Source organism: Sinocyclocheilus anshuiensis, unplaced genomic scaffold (genome assembly GCF_001515605.1).
Source record: "Sinocyclocheilus anshuiensis isolate Anshui unplaced genomic scaffold, SAMN03320099.WGS_v1.1 scaffold202, whole genome shotgun sequence".
In the NCBI taxonomy this organism is placed as follows: Eukaryota; Metazoa; Chordata; class Actinopteri; order Cypriniformes; family Cyprinidae; genus Sinocyclocheilus; species Sinocyclocheilus anshuiensis.
The window spans coordinates 998556-1016089 of NW_015542342.1; the positions used below are offsets into that span (position 1 = coordinate 998556).

The window sequence follows — 17534 nt, forward strand, 5'->3', positions numbered from 1 at the left end:
GGACCATGTGATATTTCAGTTTTTCTTTTTTAATAAATCTGCAAAAATGTCAACGATTCTGTGTTTTTCTGTCAATATGGGGTGCTGTGTGTACATTAATGAGGAAAAAAAATTAACTTAAATTATTTTAGCAAATGGCTGCAATATAACAAAGAGTGAAAAATTGAAGGGGGTCTGAATACTTTCCGTACCCTATATATATATATATATATATATATATATAGGCCAAAATTTCAAATTATGTATCTGAATTGCACATAAAATTTCCATCCATTTGGATTGAACACATTAAGTTTATTTGTTTATAAGTGTGTTTAGTACAAATAGATGGAAATTTTATGTGCAATTCAGGTGCATAAATTTTACATTTATTTTTTTGAGTGCTGCCTGGAAACTGATGAAAGTCAACAGCAGCAACATGACAGGTTGGTTTAAAAGAGCGGTGGAGATGGGTGGAGGATTAAAGCTTAACTTAAGCTGGACGACAGTCAGTGGATCTTGGAGTGGCTCTGTGTGCCGTATCTGTACCTAGAGATGAATGAGAGAGCTCTTCATCGGAATACTATTATCATAATCAACCATATGCCAGGAACAACTGGATACAAACTGTGCTCAAATGAGAGCAGTGGAAGACGAGAAAAGCCCAAAGGATGTAAAAATGAGCACAAAATGGAAACAGCTAAATGGTAATTTGTGACAGTCACTTTCCAACTCTGTTTGAGCAGCATTGAAATATACTCATTTATTGGCTGAATGATTATAGAGACAAAATATATTTATATATACATGTCTTAGATACGTTTTTTTTTTTTGTCCTTGTGCTAAGGAAAATGCAGTCAACATATCAAAGTTTTAATCTTTTATTTTATCCATCGCTCATTTAAAAGAGTGCAACAGTAGAGCTCAGGAAGTACAAATTTCATTCATTTTTCATAGAAATATACATTTTTAGCAGTAACATAAACCTTTTAAGACAGACCTGCCATGAGCTCAGAGGTTTTTAATTCATGGCACACAAACAAAGCCATGTAAACAAAATTTTAATTTTGAACAAAAACAACAACATCACAAATCCCAGTGAAGAACTACACTACCCATAATTATGTGACCATGATGGTTTCTGTACACACTCAAACTACTTATAGTTTAAATTTATCTAAATATGTATCAATAAACTTAAAATGTATTGTTTTTATACCGTACTAGGGGTCGACTGATTGATCGGTTTTGCCGATTAATCAGCACTGATAACTGATGCAGAAACAACTTGCCGATAGTTTTTCCAGGTTGCTTCTGCAGCTGGAGTGCCTGAGAAGGTCTGCTGTTATTATATAGTGCGAGAGGGATCTCTAGAGGCCAAATGGTTGATGCCTCGTGCTGTTTTTTTTTGACATAGACAACATGTATACAGTACATTACCATCATTGTAACGTAATTAATGTTGACTAGATGCTGCATTAGTGGAGAACTGCAGTATGTTTGCCATCAAGACTGAGAGGTCGTTAACATTAGTAGTACCTCAAGCGATTAAATACATGCAAGTCTGACCTAAATGTTTAATGTCTCGGTTATTACCATCTATTTGCGTTAGATTATATCCAGCTGTTGTCGTTATTGGCTAGTGCGGTGCAGCCTAGCTATCATTATCAGTAAAATCCATTGTTCGCCGTCTATAATTGCCTAAAAAGACACTTCCAATATATTCCCTGTATAATTTCATTTTATTTGGATAATATACATAGTGCAGATATGTAATGGGCAAATATAATTTATATTCTGTAAGCCGTTATTATTGGAGTCTCTGTGATGTTCTTTAATGTAGTGTGTGCTGAGGATGCAGTACAAAACAGACCAAACGGATAATATAGCTATGTGAAAATAGATTTTATACATTTTAAAATGTCATACTTGACATACAAAAAATATATTAACTTTAAATGTAATATAGAATAACACACTACAGTTAAGATTATAATCAAGTACTGTGCTTTAGTATGTTAGTCAACACATCAAAATAAGTGTACTTATTTAAAGCATGACAAGATTATTAAAACATGATATAAAATGTACTTTAAAGTAAAACTTTTAATTTGACATTATTACAAATTGCACTTTTAAGTGTACTTAAGTGTGTTAAGAAACATAGAAAAGTGTCTCTTTTTAAGTTCGCTAATACCATACCATATGTTTTTATTTAAAAAATACATATGTGACCCTGCAGCACAAACGCAGTCTTAAGTCGCTGGGGTATATTTGTAGCAATAGCCAACAATACATTGTATGGGTCAAAATTATAGATTTTTCTTTTATGCCAAAAATCATTAGGATAGTAAGTAAAAATCATGTTCCATGAAGATATTTTGTAAATGTCCTACCGTAAATATATCAAAACTTAATTTTTGATTAGTAATATGCATTGCTCAGAACTTAATTTGGACAACTTTAAAGGTGATTTTCTCAATATTTAGATTTTTTTGCACCCTCAGATTCCAGATTTTCAAATAGTTGTATCTCGGCCAAATATCGTCCTATCCTAACAAACCATACATCAATGGAAAGCTTATTTATTCAGCTTTATTTATATTTATAAATCTCAATTTCAAAAAATTTACCCCTTATGACTGGTTTTGTGGTCCAGGGTCACATATTATTTTAAGATTTGAAGAACAGTACAAGCACATTCTATACAGGTAAAGGGTTCGTTCACCCATAAATTAAGATTAGGCTGTGTTTTACTCACCCCCGAGGCATCCTAGGTGTATATGACTTTCTTCTTTCAGACGAATCCAGTCAGAGTTATATGAAAAATTGTCCTGGCTATTCCAAGCTCTATCATTGCAGTCAGCGGGTGTTGCAGTGCTTCAGTCCAAAAGAAGTTAAACCTAGGATGCCTCGGGGGTGAGTAAAACGCAGCCTAATTTTAATGTTTGGGTGAACTAACCCACAAGGGTAGTTATGTATTTAAAAAGATACTTCAGTATAGTACATTACAGTTCATTTTTTCAGTAGCATGAAATAATTTTTTTCAAAAGAGCTTGACTATAGCTTAACTACTTTTAAACGAGTGGCAAGCTACAGTTTCAAATAGTGAGGCAGCTTCCTAGGTTTTGAATCTGAGCTGTAAGTCACCATTGCCTTGAGGGCTTGCACCCATAGATCTGCTCTTTGTTCTTCTCCTCGATCCTTTGCCCTTCCCCCACTGCTACAGCACTTCCTCCATCATTACGTAACTCAGCCTCTATTGATCTCCATAGCGATTGCGGGAGCAGTTCTTAATCTAATCAGGCAGCAGTGTGTTGGGTCTCAGAGGGGCTACAGCTTCAGGACGTGTGGGAAGGAGAGAGGAGGAGGCTGTAAATCCAGTGAGGCAGAAAAGAGCTCATCATTACAGCAGAACATCAGGCTCATAAAACACAATCACACTGAAGCGCATTGCCCTGCAGTGCACCAGATCTACTGAGAGCATGCATGTAGTGTGTTCGTGAATGAGGCTGGGTCGAAGCTTTGACCCCTCTTGATAGATGTCTAAAATTAGTTCCTTGACTAAATAGAATTAACAGTTGCATTTTGTTTGTGGTGGTGTTATTTTTCCCTAATTGTCTGTTGATTCATCATATGCAAAGGTAATAATTACTTAAAGGAATGGTTCACCCAAAAATTTAAATTTGCTGAAAATGTACTCACCCTCAGATCATCCAAGATGTAGATGAGTTTGTTTCTTCATCAGATTTGGAGATATATACACCAGTCTGGAGATATGTTCACCAGTGGATCCAAACAGCTGACAGAAACTTCGCAATGATCCACAAGTAATCCACACGACTCCCGTCCAACAATTAACTTATTTTGAAATGAAAAGCTTTGTGTTTGCAAGAAGGAAATCCATCATTGTGATGTTTTTAACTTCAAACTGTTGCTTCTGGCTAAAATACAAGTACTCTGTTCATAATACTGCTTTCTCCAGTGAACAAGTCGTCTGAATCAGGAGATAAATATGCACAGATTAAGCACCGTTTACATGTAAAAACAGTTCTAAAATCAGTGGATTTTGGTGTGAGAGTACAACAGGGAATGGACTTTTTCACTGGAGGAAGTGTTATTATGGATCATGGACTTGTATTTTGGCCAGAAGCGATGATTTAAATTTAAAAACGTCTTGATGGATGTGTTTCTCACAAACACACAGCTTTTCACTTCACAAGATATTAATTGGTGGATTGGAGTTTTGTGGATTACTGTGATGACATCTTGGACAGCCTAAGAGTAAGAACATTTTCCCCAAATGCTAATTTTTTTGGTGAACTATTCCTTTAAGGAGCACAACAATTTATGAATGTCATTGTGTTAAATAATGTCAAACCACGTGCCATTTTATTAAAGAAAATTCATAATGTAATCCTTGTTTGGTTTGAAATAAAGCAATAGATGCACTTTTGAAAATGAAGAGAAACATATTGTGAGTTTGTCAAATGTTAGTGCATTATATTGATAGTTAGTGTGATTGTCTCCACCTGTTATTCCTTTGCTATGTGAACTGTGAAAGAAAATGCATATTAAATACACTAAAAATTACAAAAACACCAGCTGATTCAAAGACATTGAGCAAAAATAATGACGAGAAGTAAAGAGAAAATCATGTTTTGTATTTTGTGTGCAGATGACACTTGATTTGAAGTTTTTAAGTATCCAAATACATTCTAGGGTGGCTGTTTTTGCCTAATTTAACTCATTTTTGACACATTTAACTTTTTTCCTCTTTAGTGCTCTTTCCTGCCAAAGTTCTCCATCCACGTTGAGACAAAGTATGAAGACAACAAAGGCATCAATGACAATGTATGTATACTGTATACAGTGTAAATATGTCTGCATAATTTTGTTGTTCCTGGTCTTTTCTCAATTGTCTTTCATCTCTAAATCTTTTCTGTAAAGTGAGAACTGTTGATTGTGTGGAATGAGAGGACAGATGGAAAAAAAATCTAACTAGAAAGCCCAGTCGGTTCTCAGATTGCAGAACAATTTGTGGCATCACTAGATTTAGTGTGCTTATAAACCTTTGTAGAGTTGTGGGTCTGCCCCTGTTTATTTATTACTTTGATTAAATATGCATTCATTATTAAAGGAATATTTCACACAGAAATTAAAAATTAGATGAAATTTTACCCCCTGGCCATCTAAGCACCATGAGTTTGTTTCTTCATGTGAACAGGTTTGGAGAAATTTAGCATTACATCACTTTCTCACCAATGGATGCTCTGCAGTGAATGGGTGCCGTCAGAATGAGAGTCCAAACAGCTGATAAAAACATCACAATAATCTACAAGTAATCCACAGCACTCCAGTCCAACAATCAATAATATGCACAGATCAAGCACCATTAACAAGCGAAAAACAGTTCAAAACAAATATGTCACTGGATTTTGATGTAAGAGGGCAACAGGAGATGGACTTGTTCACTGCGTTATTATGGCTTATGGACTTGTATTTTGGCCAGAAGCAACAATTTAAAGTTAAACGCCTCAATAATAGATTTGTATCTTAGAAAAATGCAGATTTTCACTTTAAAAGAAGTTACCTGATGGACTGGAGTGGTACGGAGTGGATTATTGTGATGTTTTTATCAGCTGTTTGGACTCTCATTCTGACGGCACCCATTCACTGCAGAGGATCCATTGGTGAGCAAGTGATGTAATGCTAAATTTCTCCAGATCTGTTCAAAGAAGAAACAAATTCATGGTCTGAGGGTAAGACATTTTTCAGCAAATTCTCATTTTTGGGTAAACTATTCCTTTAAAGGTCATCAGTTAGTCACCTGGCTTTCAAGCTCTAAAAAGTACATAAAATCAACAGTAAAGTAGTCCATAGGATGTAATTCATACACATTTATGATGCATTGTCGCAGTTTTAGTGCTCAACAGAAACTGGAGCAAAGAGCAGGTTGGACATTCTGATAAGCTAAGCATCTATTTCATTGAAGAAAGAAACTCGTGCAGGTTTTAAACTAAATGAGGTTCAGCAAATGATGACAAAATTTCTGAATCTTTGGCTATTTCGCTAATATATACTGGAAGCTTTTCAGAAGTTTTGACTTTCTTAACACTGTGTAAATCGAAGTGGAAGAAACCCACTAGCCAAAAAGCGCTTGTGATTTCAGATGGGATTGGTCCTGGAGAGATGTCTGGGTGAGTTTGGCTCTTTAATAATGCTGGCCTGCAGTCAGTCTGAGAGCTTACATGCATCAGGATCGTTCCAGACGGCGGTTACGGTCTGTCTGAGCCAGTGCTGTCTGTGCTGTCCCGAGCTTCTGGTCTCGTCTCCGCACACATGCTCACTCGCTTAGAAAGACTTTCGCATTGTTTTATTCCTTTGCTCTTGGCATCAAGTAACACTTTTATCCTCTGCCCCAAATGAGAGCATTTTAAGATCACTCACTGCAGACGGATAGTGTTTCCTCTTCTGTGATCAGTTTGAGGCATTTGTGGGTTTGTTTGAAGATCTAACATTTATAAATGATGTGCTTGAGATGGAGAGAAATCAGTTGTACAGAGTGATGGGATGAAGTAGTGACAACCAAAATTATATATCAAATTACCTCCAATTAAAAATGGAATTGTAAGGTATTACAATATTATGTTCTGAGAAGATATCTTGGAATACCAGATGTTGTATTTTCATACCATAATAGCGTACTGGAAAACAAGACAAGAAAATGATTGATTGCAGACAAAGTTATTGAATGATATTTTGACTGTAAAGGAGAGGTGTAGGAGCCAGGTAGCATCTGTTGATTCGCCTCAGGGCTATTTCTGCATCTGCAGGTGAGAGATAACAGAACGCTGCATTCTTTCACCATCCGTGCTCAGTTTCATGCTCAGTTGAGATGCCAACACTTCTTTAGTAACTGTGGCTGATGAGCAGAAAATAGCGTCAGGTTTTATCACCCATCTCGTTCCATTGGCCATGTGCCGTTGATTTGCCCTGTCCATGGTGCTGAAATCAAAGCGTGAGGGTCAGACCTATAATCACCCACACAACATTAATATGGCATCTTGTGGAAACATGAAAATGAATTATTTATGTTATTTCAGCATCATTATACAGTATTAAAAAAAAAATGCATAATTGTTCAATCCACATATTTTTGACTCTAGAGTCTTCTTTTACAGCAATGATTTGGTATGCGTATACATGTGCATCTGTATTTGATGCCACTATTCTGGCAAACTTGAGTTCAGTGATTAATTCTATTTCAGACGTGCATCATTCTAGCAGCCTAAGACCCTGTAAATACCACTTTGCTGACAGGTACCTGTGCATCTTTACTTGAGATTGGCAATTTCAGGCACTTTGATGTTAAGCTGGCCTTGTGTTTGGCACCATTGCCTCACTGAAAAATACATTTTATCCAGAGCATGCTTTTATCCTACTAAAACAGGTCCTCCTGCCTCATTTCTTTGTATCTTGCACCATCTATCCTTCTATTTTAACAAGAAGCCCAGTTCCTGCTGAGGAGAGGCAGCATGATGCTCTGGTGTTTTTGAGGTGTGGGCAGTGTTAGATTTGTTTTATATCACTTTGAATATCACTTTGCATTATAAAAGGTTCATTTGACCACAAAATCTTTTCCCACATCACAGATGAGATGATTCACCATTAAGCATTTTGACCTGCTCCAAACGTGCGTTCTCATGGTTCTTTTAAAGTAATGGCTTCTGTTGAGCCACCTGTCCTGTACAAGCCCTGTGCTATTGATGCAGGTGGCTGAAGGGAAGGGGATGAAAAATAAGAGAGATTTGTGACATTTTGATTACATTTTGATGAGATTATAAAGGTATTTGTATTTATTTGGATTAATGGGCACCAATATATTGTGCACTATAAAACCAGAAACATACATTAACATAGTATTTTGGTTTCATGCTGATTTTTAAGTGCCTGTCAGATATTTCTGGAAAAAAAAGAAAAAGATTTTTAATAGAATTTCTTGGTAACACAGCACTGTAAAAAAATTCAGTTTTCCCAGGTAACCTAAAATGTGATTTAGTTACATCAAGGGTCAAATCAAATATAAATAGCACATTAGCATTAAAAGTTAACACACTTTGTTTGTCTGTGCGCTGTAAAGCTCTGATATAAAGAATGTTTTTTGCTCAGGTGGCCGAAATGTCCAGTCAATAAAGAAAAGTTTTGTTTAGCAAAAAAATAAAAAATAGAGGGAACATTGGATAGGGGGGTGGTCTATATTTTATCACTCTTTTTTTGTTGAAGAATATATATAGATATTTTGGTTGTGGAGAGTTTTTATTTTTATAACTAGATTGTCTTTTTGTCAACGATATTGCATATTGATATAGTCACAGTTAGTGTTTAATGATGTTGGTGCTGTCTTATCTTTGTCCTTAGTCATGGAAAAAAGGTTGTCAATGAATATGATTAGTCATAATTTTCATTAACGAAATTAACATAGGAACTAGCAAATGCAAGGTCTCAAAACAGTTTTTTTTACAGTCTAATTTCTTTAACTTGACAGTGTATTTGGTCACTTACACACCTGCTGTATTTGTGCTCGCTGAGCATTTAATTACAAAACCATTGGCAATAATGGGGAGTTTGATCTTCCTTTGCTGCTGGAACAGCTTCCACTTCTTTCCACTTCTGTTTTGGAAGGACTTTCCACTACTAGATGTTGGGAAATGTATGCAGGGATTTGCTCCCATTCAGACACAAGTGGCAGTGAAGTTTAGGCACTGACGTTTGGTCATGGGGTCTTAAAGTTCAAAGTGTGGACTTTGTGCAGACCAGTCAAGGTCTTCCACACCAGACTCAGTAAATCATTTTTCATGGACCCCACTTTTTTGCTTAATCGAACACGGTCACGCAGCAGGTACAAGGGCCACCACTTTGCGGTCTTCAGTGAAGAGATACTTGAACCCACCCCCTCATTTGTTTTTTGCACCTGTAGAACTCTGTTCAGTCTGCATCTGTAAGAGGAGAAAATACAAATCCTTGATCTGTATTCCGCCTCCTCATTGGCATGAGAGGCTGTTTCTGATGTTTTCCCTAAATTCGAGCCTGCTTTGAAGTTTAAACGCGCGCTCCAGCATGCATTAGACTCTACTTTAATGTTGCTTATCACCACCATTGGGATTCAGAGTCTTTAAGAGTTTGTTCTTATATTTTGTTCTTCGGCTTTGATAAACAAGCTTGTCCAAGTTTCGTGCTTTGACTCCGTGCTGATTTTGCAATGTGGCCACAATTCAGAAATTAAGGCCGATTTTATTTATTAGAGCCGTCATTCAAGTCCTTTTCAAATTTCCCTTTCTGTCTTCCTCCCCATCTCTCTTGATAAGGTCCACCATACCTTATTTTATCAAATATTCAGCTACTCTGTCATGTCATCCCCTTTCATTCTTTGCTTTACTATTTCAACCCATCCATTCCTTGCTCTCACAGCTAGTGCACTCTCCTTTGTGTCTACATTTTAAAATAAAGAGGTTTTATACATTTATCTCTATGTCATCCCTGAAGCTTACTGTCAGTCGGATATGAAAAGAATTACAATGTAATTGGCAAACCCACACAGGTGGCAGACAACAGGAGAGCCGTTCTCTCACCTGAAAGCACCTGATCCTTTGAAGCAAAGCGCCCTCACCCATTAAAGTCTTTGTTAGGCTGCAAGCACTCAGATGAGTAGCAGCTTATGCAATACACGTGCTCACATTGACTCAGGCGTAGACCGAGAGCTCCTTCTTGTGGACAGCGTGGAGTCTGCAGCTGTAGAAGTGTTGGAGTCTGCTGAGAGTTGCTGAAGATTCTTTACGGTGACCCACAACAGAAAGACTTACACTGAGTCATATTCTGGTGACAAATGAACAAGCTTGTGTTCATTCTGAGAGGGATTTGCTGCAATAAAGCAACCAGAAGTCACTGTCAGTGAGAGATGATGATTTGTGATGGTGACAAAGTTGAGCAGCTACCTGCGGTTCAACATCCGCCCATTCATTGACATGTAAAATGACCAACAACGAAGTTGAACCTCACAAACTTTGAAAAATCCCATTTATTAAATCAGTCTGGGAACCTGTTAAGCATGACTTACTTTCTTTGCGGACTGTTTAAAAACCTGTTGTTCAGTTTTGTGTGCAGTAAATATCAGACTCTTGGACTGTGGGTGTGAGACTAAGGCCATGTCCACACGTACACGGGTATTTTTATAAACAGATTTTTTACTTCCGTTTAAAAAAAAATCTCCGTCCACATGAAAATGCAAACGCATGCTATGAAGCACTGTCAAGAGCATGCCAAACCAACAGGTGGCGATATAATCTCAACCGTAAAGCCATGTTGACCAATCAGAAGCCTGAAAAAGTCTCCAGTAGGCGGAGATAACAGCGCAGGCGCCGACGTCACAAGCCAAAAACTCTAGTTTCAGCTAATCAAGGTCTTCTGGATTACTAGAAACCTCCAGGCAGATGTATTGGGGCAGATTGGAGCTAAACTCTGCAGGATAGTGGCCCTCCAGGAGCGAATTGGACACCCCTGAGTTAATCAGTTAATCTACTACACACAAATGCAATGAGCCACAAGCGACAAGGTGTTCTGTAGTTGCTTGGTTTCTAATTCTGTCATGTTCTGTCACTCCACCCACAGTAATATATCATCCGTTCCCCATATCTGTATTTTACAGATCAAATATGTTCTGATTGTGAATGTCTTGCATCTCACACCATTGTTGCTTTCAGTGTGGACAGACAAAGGAAACGTGTTATATCACTTCTGGTTAAAACTAATTTTGAGTTTGTGAAGTACATCCTGACTTTTTCAGTAGCAGTGGTAGCTGGTAGATTTAAAAAAAAAAAAAAATTCTCTCTAACATCCTCTCATTGTGCTCTAGATCTTTGATACAGAGCCCCGAGATGAAGAAACAGAGGTGTGCTTTATTGACATCGCCTACGATGAGATCCCAGAGCGCTATTACAAGGAGTCTGAGGTAAGATATTTCTTTAATAAAACACATAAATATATGATCCATTAAAGAAACGGTAAATAATTTATAAGCAATACAAATGTACAAAGTACAAATTTCCCTCTAAGGTACAGTATGTGCTCATATTCACCTCTATATTTTATATTCCCCTCCAATATTTTCCTCGCTGGCCTCTGTGATTTATTCATTTGAGCTCTGTTGATATGGGATTTAGTGCTGATGGGATTTTGTTTTGAAGAAACAGGGGAGTGCTTCTCCCACATAGACGAAAACAAAGGAGTATGGGTTATTTTTAAGCCGATACTGAATTATTAAAGAGGCCCTGTTGAGATCTCTTCTGGATACACGCAAGACTCAGAATCACCTCTCCACTGTAATTCATTTTCACATACTGTCTTTCTCCTCCTGCAGAGGTAGGCATAGTCAGATGAGAGGAGTGCAGCGTTATCTTTCTCTGGCAGGAGCTTGCTGCTATCTAAGGATCCAGGCCAGCAGTGGTTCTGTTTGAGGAATAAAAAAGCAGAGGTGGAATTAGATGTGGAAAGGAAAAGAACAGCTGCAGTGCTGGGAATGATAAGTGGTCACTCTAGTCCTCATTTAAAAGAAATAAAATCACTTATGTCACAGAAAAAACCTCAGCACTATGTCCTAATAGGGCACAATGCAAATAAAGCAAGTAATGTTAATCTCGTCAGTGTTTGTTCAAAAACATCTGTTGGTGAAGGGTTTATTTTGTCAACAATAAAAAGGCATGCCTTTTTCAATAATTTTATTGAAAACGTACTGAAAGTATGAAGAGAAAAAATAACGTCGCAAAGAATCAACAGTGCACGAACAATGGTTTTAAAAGAAGAAATATGTGTAGACGTGATTCAGTTAATCCATTCATAGTATGTTGGGTTATTGACCGCCTATTAAACACCAATAAACTGGACTGCATCTGGTTAGGACATGCTGTTAAACTGACATGGTGTGTGTAATGTACCCTAAAGCATTGCAAAGTTTAATTGTCATAGATATCTGGGTTTTAAACAGAATATGACTAAAGGTGTATTTCAAGGTAATAAAAATGTACTTAGTCCTCTGTGTTTCTAAACAACCTGTGGATCTCAGTCATTGACAGTCAGCATCGTAGTCTGGGGAAGTTCCAACTAGCATTTGTGTGCCCCTCGAGGGCATTTTGGGAAGGAGACACTATTTGTAGGGTTGTTACAAGCAAAAGTGAACAAATCCATTCACAAAGGTCCTTTTCCTGATGCTGTTAGCCCCCCCCCCCCCATCACCCATACATACACACACAAGCATTCACATCAAAACTGAAGTATACTTTGTGCTTAAGTTTATCAGTGATGGTCAATTCAAGGTCAGTTTGAACTTTGATCAAAAACAATGAGCTTCCAGGCAACTGCCATTGATATGAATGGCTAGCTTTCTCCAGGTATTATAGACCTCATTGATGCCAGGATTCTTACCATTCTTGTGTAGGTGAGATGATTTTGTTGTCTATTGAAATAACAAGGTCTTTGCAGGATTGGTTCTTGGCAAGGATGATCAGCAGCTCAGTTTTCAATAAATTCAGATATGCAGGCATAATATGTTAATACCAGATGATATTTGGTTGTCAGAGGGTGAAAAGAGAATTAATTGAGTATCATCTGCATAGTAATAATGGGGAAAAGCTCTGAGAGGTGAGAATTTTGCAAAGTGATTTGGAGAGTAAAAATGGGCCAGGTACTGAACCCTGTGGAACACCGGTGGGTAGTTGGTGTGTAGAGCACTCACTTCAAGTGCTCTGCCCTCCAGAGTGAGTAGAGCAAAGTGATGTTAACTTTTAAATGGAATTCACTCTCAAATTTTGTGCATAAATAAAGATGCAGTATGCTTTCGTGTGTTCCAGCTAGAACAGGGTGGCAGATACAGGCATTAAACACAATAATACTGGGTAGAATTTTTTTTTTTATAAATACAGCATGTAAAAATAAAGAAAAAAAAATTCTAAAATGAAACTGTAATCATATAATTAACAATAATATAATTAACATCTGTAAATTAAATGTAAAATCATATATTTGGTTTGTTTGCAGAAATTTGCCACCAACCAGAACTCAGCCAGTACAAGGACATGTTTACAGTGAGAATATCTAAAACGTCTCTGATCAAAGTTGGACTGGAGACTAATTTATCATTTATTATTAACTGTAAAATTAGATATCCAATCGTCAGAGCCATTGCTTAGTGTTTTGCATAGTTGGCATGTGCTGGTTCATGTAATTTTCTGACCTGAGTCCCACCTTTTCTTCCAGTCATCTCCTGTCTTCTTTCTATTCTGCTATGAATAAGTCTTATAAAGGTTTAAATGAGACATTCTTGTGTATTGTACTGTATATAAAATAAACTCTGTGGGCCATTTTATTTCCATTCCAGGACTTTTTATTTTACTTCCATTCTGTATTTCCACTCCAGGACCCACGATACTTTAAATCTGAGAAGACAACCCGGGGTTTGCTGAAGGAAGGCTGGAGGGACACACAGGATCCCATCATGTGCTCCTATAAGCTAGTAACAGTGAAGTTCGAGGTGTGGGGACTTCAGACACGTGTGGAGCAGTTTGTGCACAAGGTCAATTCCACCCCTCCACATATCCCGGGCGAGCCCCCTAAAACCCTAACCTTGTAGTTACTCTCATTGCACATCACTCAGATCTATAGATAGATCTGTCTATCCAGCTGTGCTTACCATGATATCATCTAGCAGACCAAGTCCTTGGATCATCTTTGTTGGTTCTGGAACAATATTCCTGTCAACCAATAAGATTTAAGGGTTAGGATTAGTCAGCTTTGTGCTGGAGCTGAGGCTTCAACAACATTTCTTTTAACTGTTCATTTCCCTCTGATGTTAGGGTTATTGTTAGCATTGGGGTTAGGGAAGATTAGGAGTATGTTCGTTTGACAAAAATAATTTTCCAGGACCAACAAAAGATCCAGGAACACATCTACTTGGCAACATCAGAATTACCATATATTTGTACCTGTCTTTTTTTCTGTAGGTGGTGAGGGATGTGCTGTTGCTGGGTCATAGACAGGCTTTCGCTTGGGTTGATGAGTGGATTGGTAAGTTTAGCATTGACCAGCCAGTCATGCACACAGCCTTCCCTTCAGATTGCTGTTTATTCATCTTTTTACATATATTTGCCATTTCTTTTGTTTTGACTCTGTCCCAGAGTCGTGACTAACAAACCTCAAGGATGCCAAAGGATGTCGTGATCCATAGCTCACAACCGTGTTTAGTCTCATGAGTCACTGCAAGAACAAACAGACAGAAAAGAGATGTTTCAGCTGAGAAATTCAGCTCTTTAAAGTTGTTCTTCATGTTCTCATCAAGGACCTTGACCATACTGATTAGATTAGATGACTTGAACAAATTGTTCAGTCATGAACACTGAAAGTGTTCAGATTGCAAAACATAGAAAGCAGAGCCGTTTTCTGCTCAAAAAAAAAGGAGCATCTCTTTTACTTCTGTTGAGCACATTGTGTTCTCAGTGAGCTCCTAAACGTGCAGCGAGTGTGAAAGAGGAGGAAACAGTGGTTCATTGAGTTGTTGAATTAGAGCAGGGGTCTCCAATCCTCCTTCTGGAGGGCCACCTTTCAGCAGAGTTTAGCTCTGGCCTCAATTAAACAAAGCTAATTAAGGTCTTCAGAATCACTAAAGGTGTGATAAAGCTAAACTCTGCAGGAAGGTGGCCCTTCAGGAGTAGGACTGGACACCCCTGAATTAAAGGTACCCCTCACCACCATCATGACATTATTAACCAGGATTTGACAACTAAGGAAGACAGCTATAAATAATAGGCAAACAATTGCCTGTAGAAACAAATAAAAATGACATAAAATATTTTACTGTAGCTTGATAATGGAAGCCTTGTGAAAATCAGATGGAATATGATTTTATATTGGATTTGGTTAATCCAGGGGGTGTCAAACTTAACATCTGGAGGGCCATACTCCCAATTTGACACACATTATCCAGCTCATTCAGTCCTTCAGGATTACTATAAGACTACAGGTAGATGGATTTAAGCAATGTTGGAACTATACTCCTCAGGACTGTTGCCCTTCAGGATCTTGAGTTTAACACCACTGGTTTAGTCCAATATAAATTACATTAGTGATACCCCACTAATAGAAATTCCTTTGCTTTGGATGTTTAAAGACATGACAATAGAGGAAGTGAGAGAATATGAACGAGCCACTCAGGAAGCCACCAATAAGAAGCTGGGAACCTTTCCGCCAGCTATTTCCATCAGCGAGACACCCCTGCCAGCCTGCGCTCGTAGCGGCCCATCCAGTGCTCCCTCTACACCCCTCTCCACTGAAGCTCCAGACTTCCTTTCTGTGCCCAAGGACAGACCACGGAAGAAGTCCGCTCCGGAGACCCTAACTCTTCCTGACCCAGCACGGAGAGACTCTGCCTTCCGCCTTCCCAGTCTCTTTTCCTGGGGTCCCAGCACCCCGCAACCTGAGTAAAGCTCAGTTCTGGCCTTAGTTTATGAAAACATACCCCAGTAATTTGTTTGTTTGACACAATCAAATCAGTCTCTCTTTAAATACTAAAAGATACTTACAGTTTCCCAAACACACACAGACATACACACACAGAGTGGCTTTTCAACCTGTCCAACCTCATGTTTTACACTGGGAGTTAATTTACAATAAGTGCATTCTGACATACAAAAACATTACAGATCATTGTTACAAATATCTCAGGAGTTGTCACATTGATAGACAGAGCTGAATCTTTTTCTTTCTTTCTTTTTCTTACTTTTTTTTTTTGTTTCTTTTTTTCCGAGCCAATTTTTCCTACATATGTTGAATTTGGATAGGATTTGTAGCCAGTGTTGTTTTGCTGTAGTGGGGTATTTAATGGTATATTCTGCTCGGTTAATATTTCAGTTGTGATATTATGTTAACGTGACTTTATCCTCAGGCTTCTGAATTTCTCACTCAAATTAATCAGTGTTTGACATGTACTGTAAATATCTAATTTATAAGAATGTAGGGTTCAATTTGATAGTGGTTTCACTATGCTCTTGTCTTTAACTTTGATCAGTCCCATTCCCATGGACTCAGAAAACCAAGTTATACCAATTTTACTGACCTAGCACTTTTGCATGGTCTGTTGTTAGACAATACAAACTGGAACTTATACATACTGTAGTTTATCTTCATAATATATTTGATGGGTTGTGGAGCATCTGCCATGTAACTGAGTATGCTGTTCTACATTATATGTTCTTGGTTGGGATTAATGTGATGCATTATTATCCATGAATATGAATTAAGTCCTCAAAGAATGCTTGATAATTAGACTGTTGTATAATCTTTGAGCTCTAAGGAATGTTTGCTGCTGCTGGCCAATGTATACTTTGTAAATTGTAAAGCTCTTGTATTCTTGCTGGTTCCCGCATATCTGTTCTTTTAAACTTAAATACTCTTTTCTAAAGGATTCAGAAATGCACATGCCAAATCTTGGGAAATCATGCTTTTGATGTCAACTGCCATTGTGAAATTAAAGCATTTGCTATCCATTGGGATTTCTACTTCATTCCAGTTTCACCAAACCTGTCATGTCTTTCCCATTTATGTTGCAAAATATGCTGTGTGTGGTAAATCTATGCTTACCAGAAATGTTAAGTGTGAAGTGTTATACATCAAAGTGATGGATTATAGCAGCTTTCATATCTTTAATAGTTAAGATGCAATGGCTTTTCCTCTCATTCTAAAGGTCTTCTTTACCATCCTTACTGGTGCAACCCTATTTTGAATTTTGAGCCCAAAAATATTAAGATATTTTAAAGAATGTTGGTAATCCAACACTTTCGGTTCCTATTGATTTTCATTGTATGGACCAAAATACAATGGAAGGCAATGGGAACTGAAACTTTGGTTACCAACATTCTTCAAAATATCGTTTTCTGTGTTCCACAGAACAAATACATGCATGCAGGTTTGGGACAACATGAGGGTGAGTAAGTGATGATAGAATTGTCTTTTTTTTTTGGTGAACTTTAATTCTAAAAATCATGAAGGTTAGTATAGGTCTGTTACGTTAATTAATTGTCTAATATTGTCTGAAGCTGATTGCTGTACTTGACATTTTAAAGCATCACCACATCAAGAAATATATTATTTTGGGACTTTATTTCAGGACTGTGTTGTCAGGGTAGCAAACTCAGAGTAATAGATTTCACAAGCACGTGATGCATAAGATGGCAATAAAAAGGAAATATTGCAAATATTTAAATAAATAAAAACCTGTCTTCGATCAGTTTCTTTCCATTGTTGGTAAATGTTGCCTCCACACCAGTGGCGTCATTTGCACGCGTTCTATACACATATTTCTCATGTCTGTGAGGCACGAGTTCGGTTCATTTTTGACGCGTTCAAGTTTGGTTTCATTATTTTACAGCGCACAACGTTTTGTTGTTATTGTGAGCAGTGTTGGGAGTAACGCATTACAAGTAACACGAGTTACGTAATCAGATTACTTTTTT

General features: G+C 37.6%; 1 protein-coding gene across 1 annotated transcript in view; it reads left to right on the forward strand.

The window, feature by feature from the left end:
- LOC107691236 (cytoplasmic phosphatidylinositol transfer protein 1-like) overlaps positions 1–16792 on the forward strand; it is an 87337-nt gene extending 70545 nt beyond the window's left edge. Inside the window, exons 5-9 of the mRNA XM_016489745.1 lie at positions 4762–4833; positions 10892–10987; positions 13448–13603; positions 14031–14094; positions 15194–16792. Coding sequence (XP_016345231.1) covers positions 4762–4833; positions 10892–10987; positions 13448–13603; positions 14031–14094; positions 15194–15507 — 702 coding nt within the window. The 3' untranslated portion in view covers positions 15508–16792. The remainder of the gene's footprint in view (positions 1–4761; positions 4834–10891; positions 10988–13447; positions 13604–14030; positions 14095–15193) is intronic.
- Positions 16793–17534: the final 742 nt, after the last annotated feature.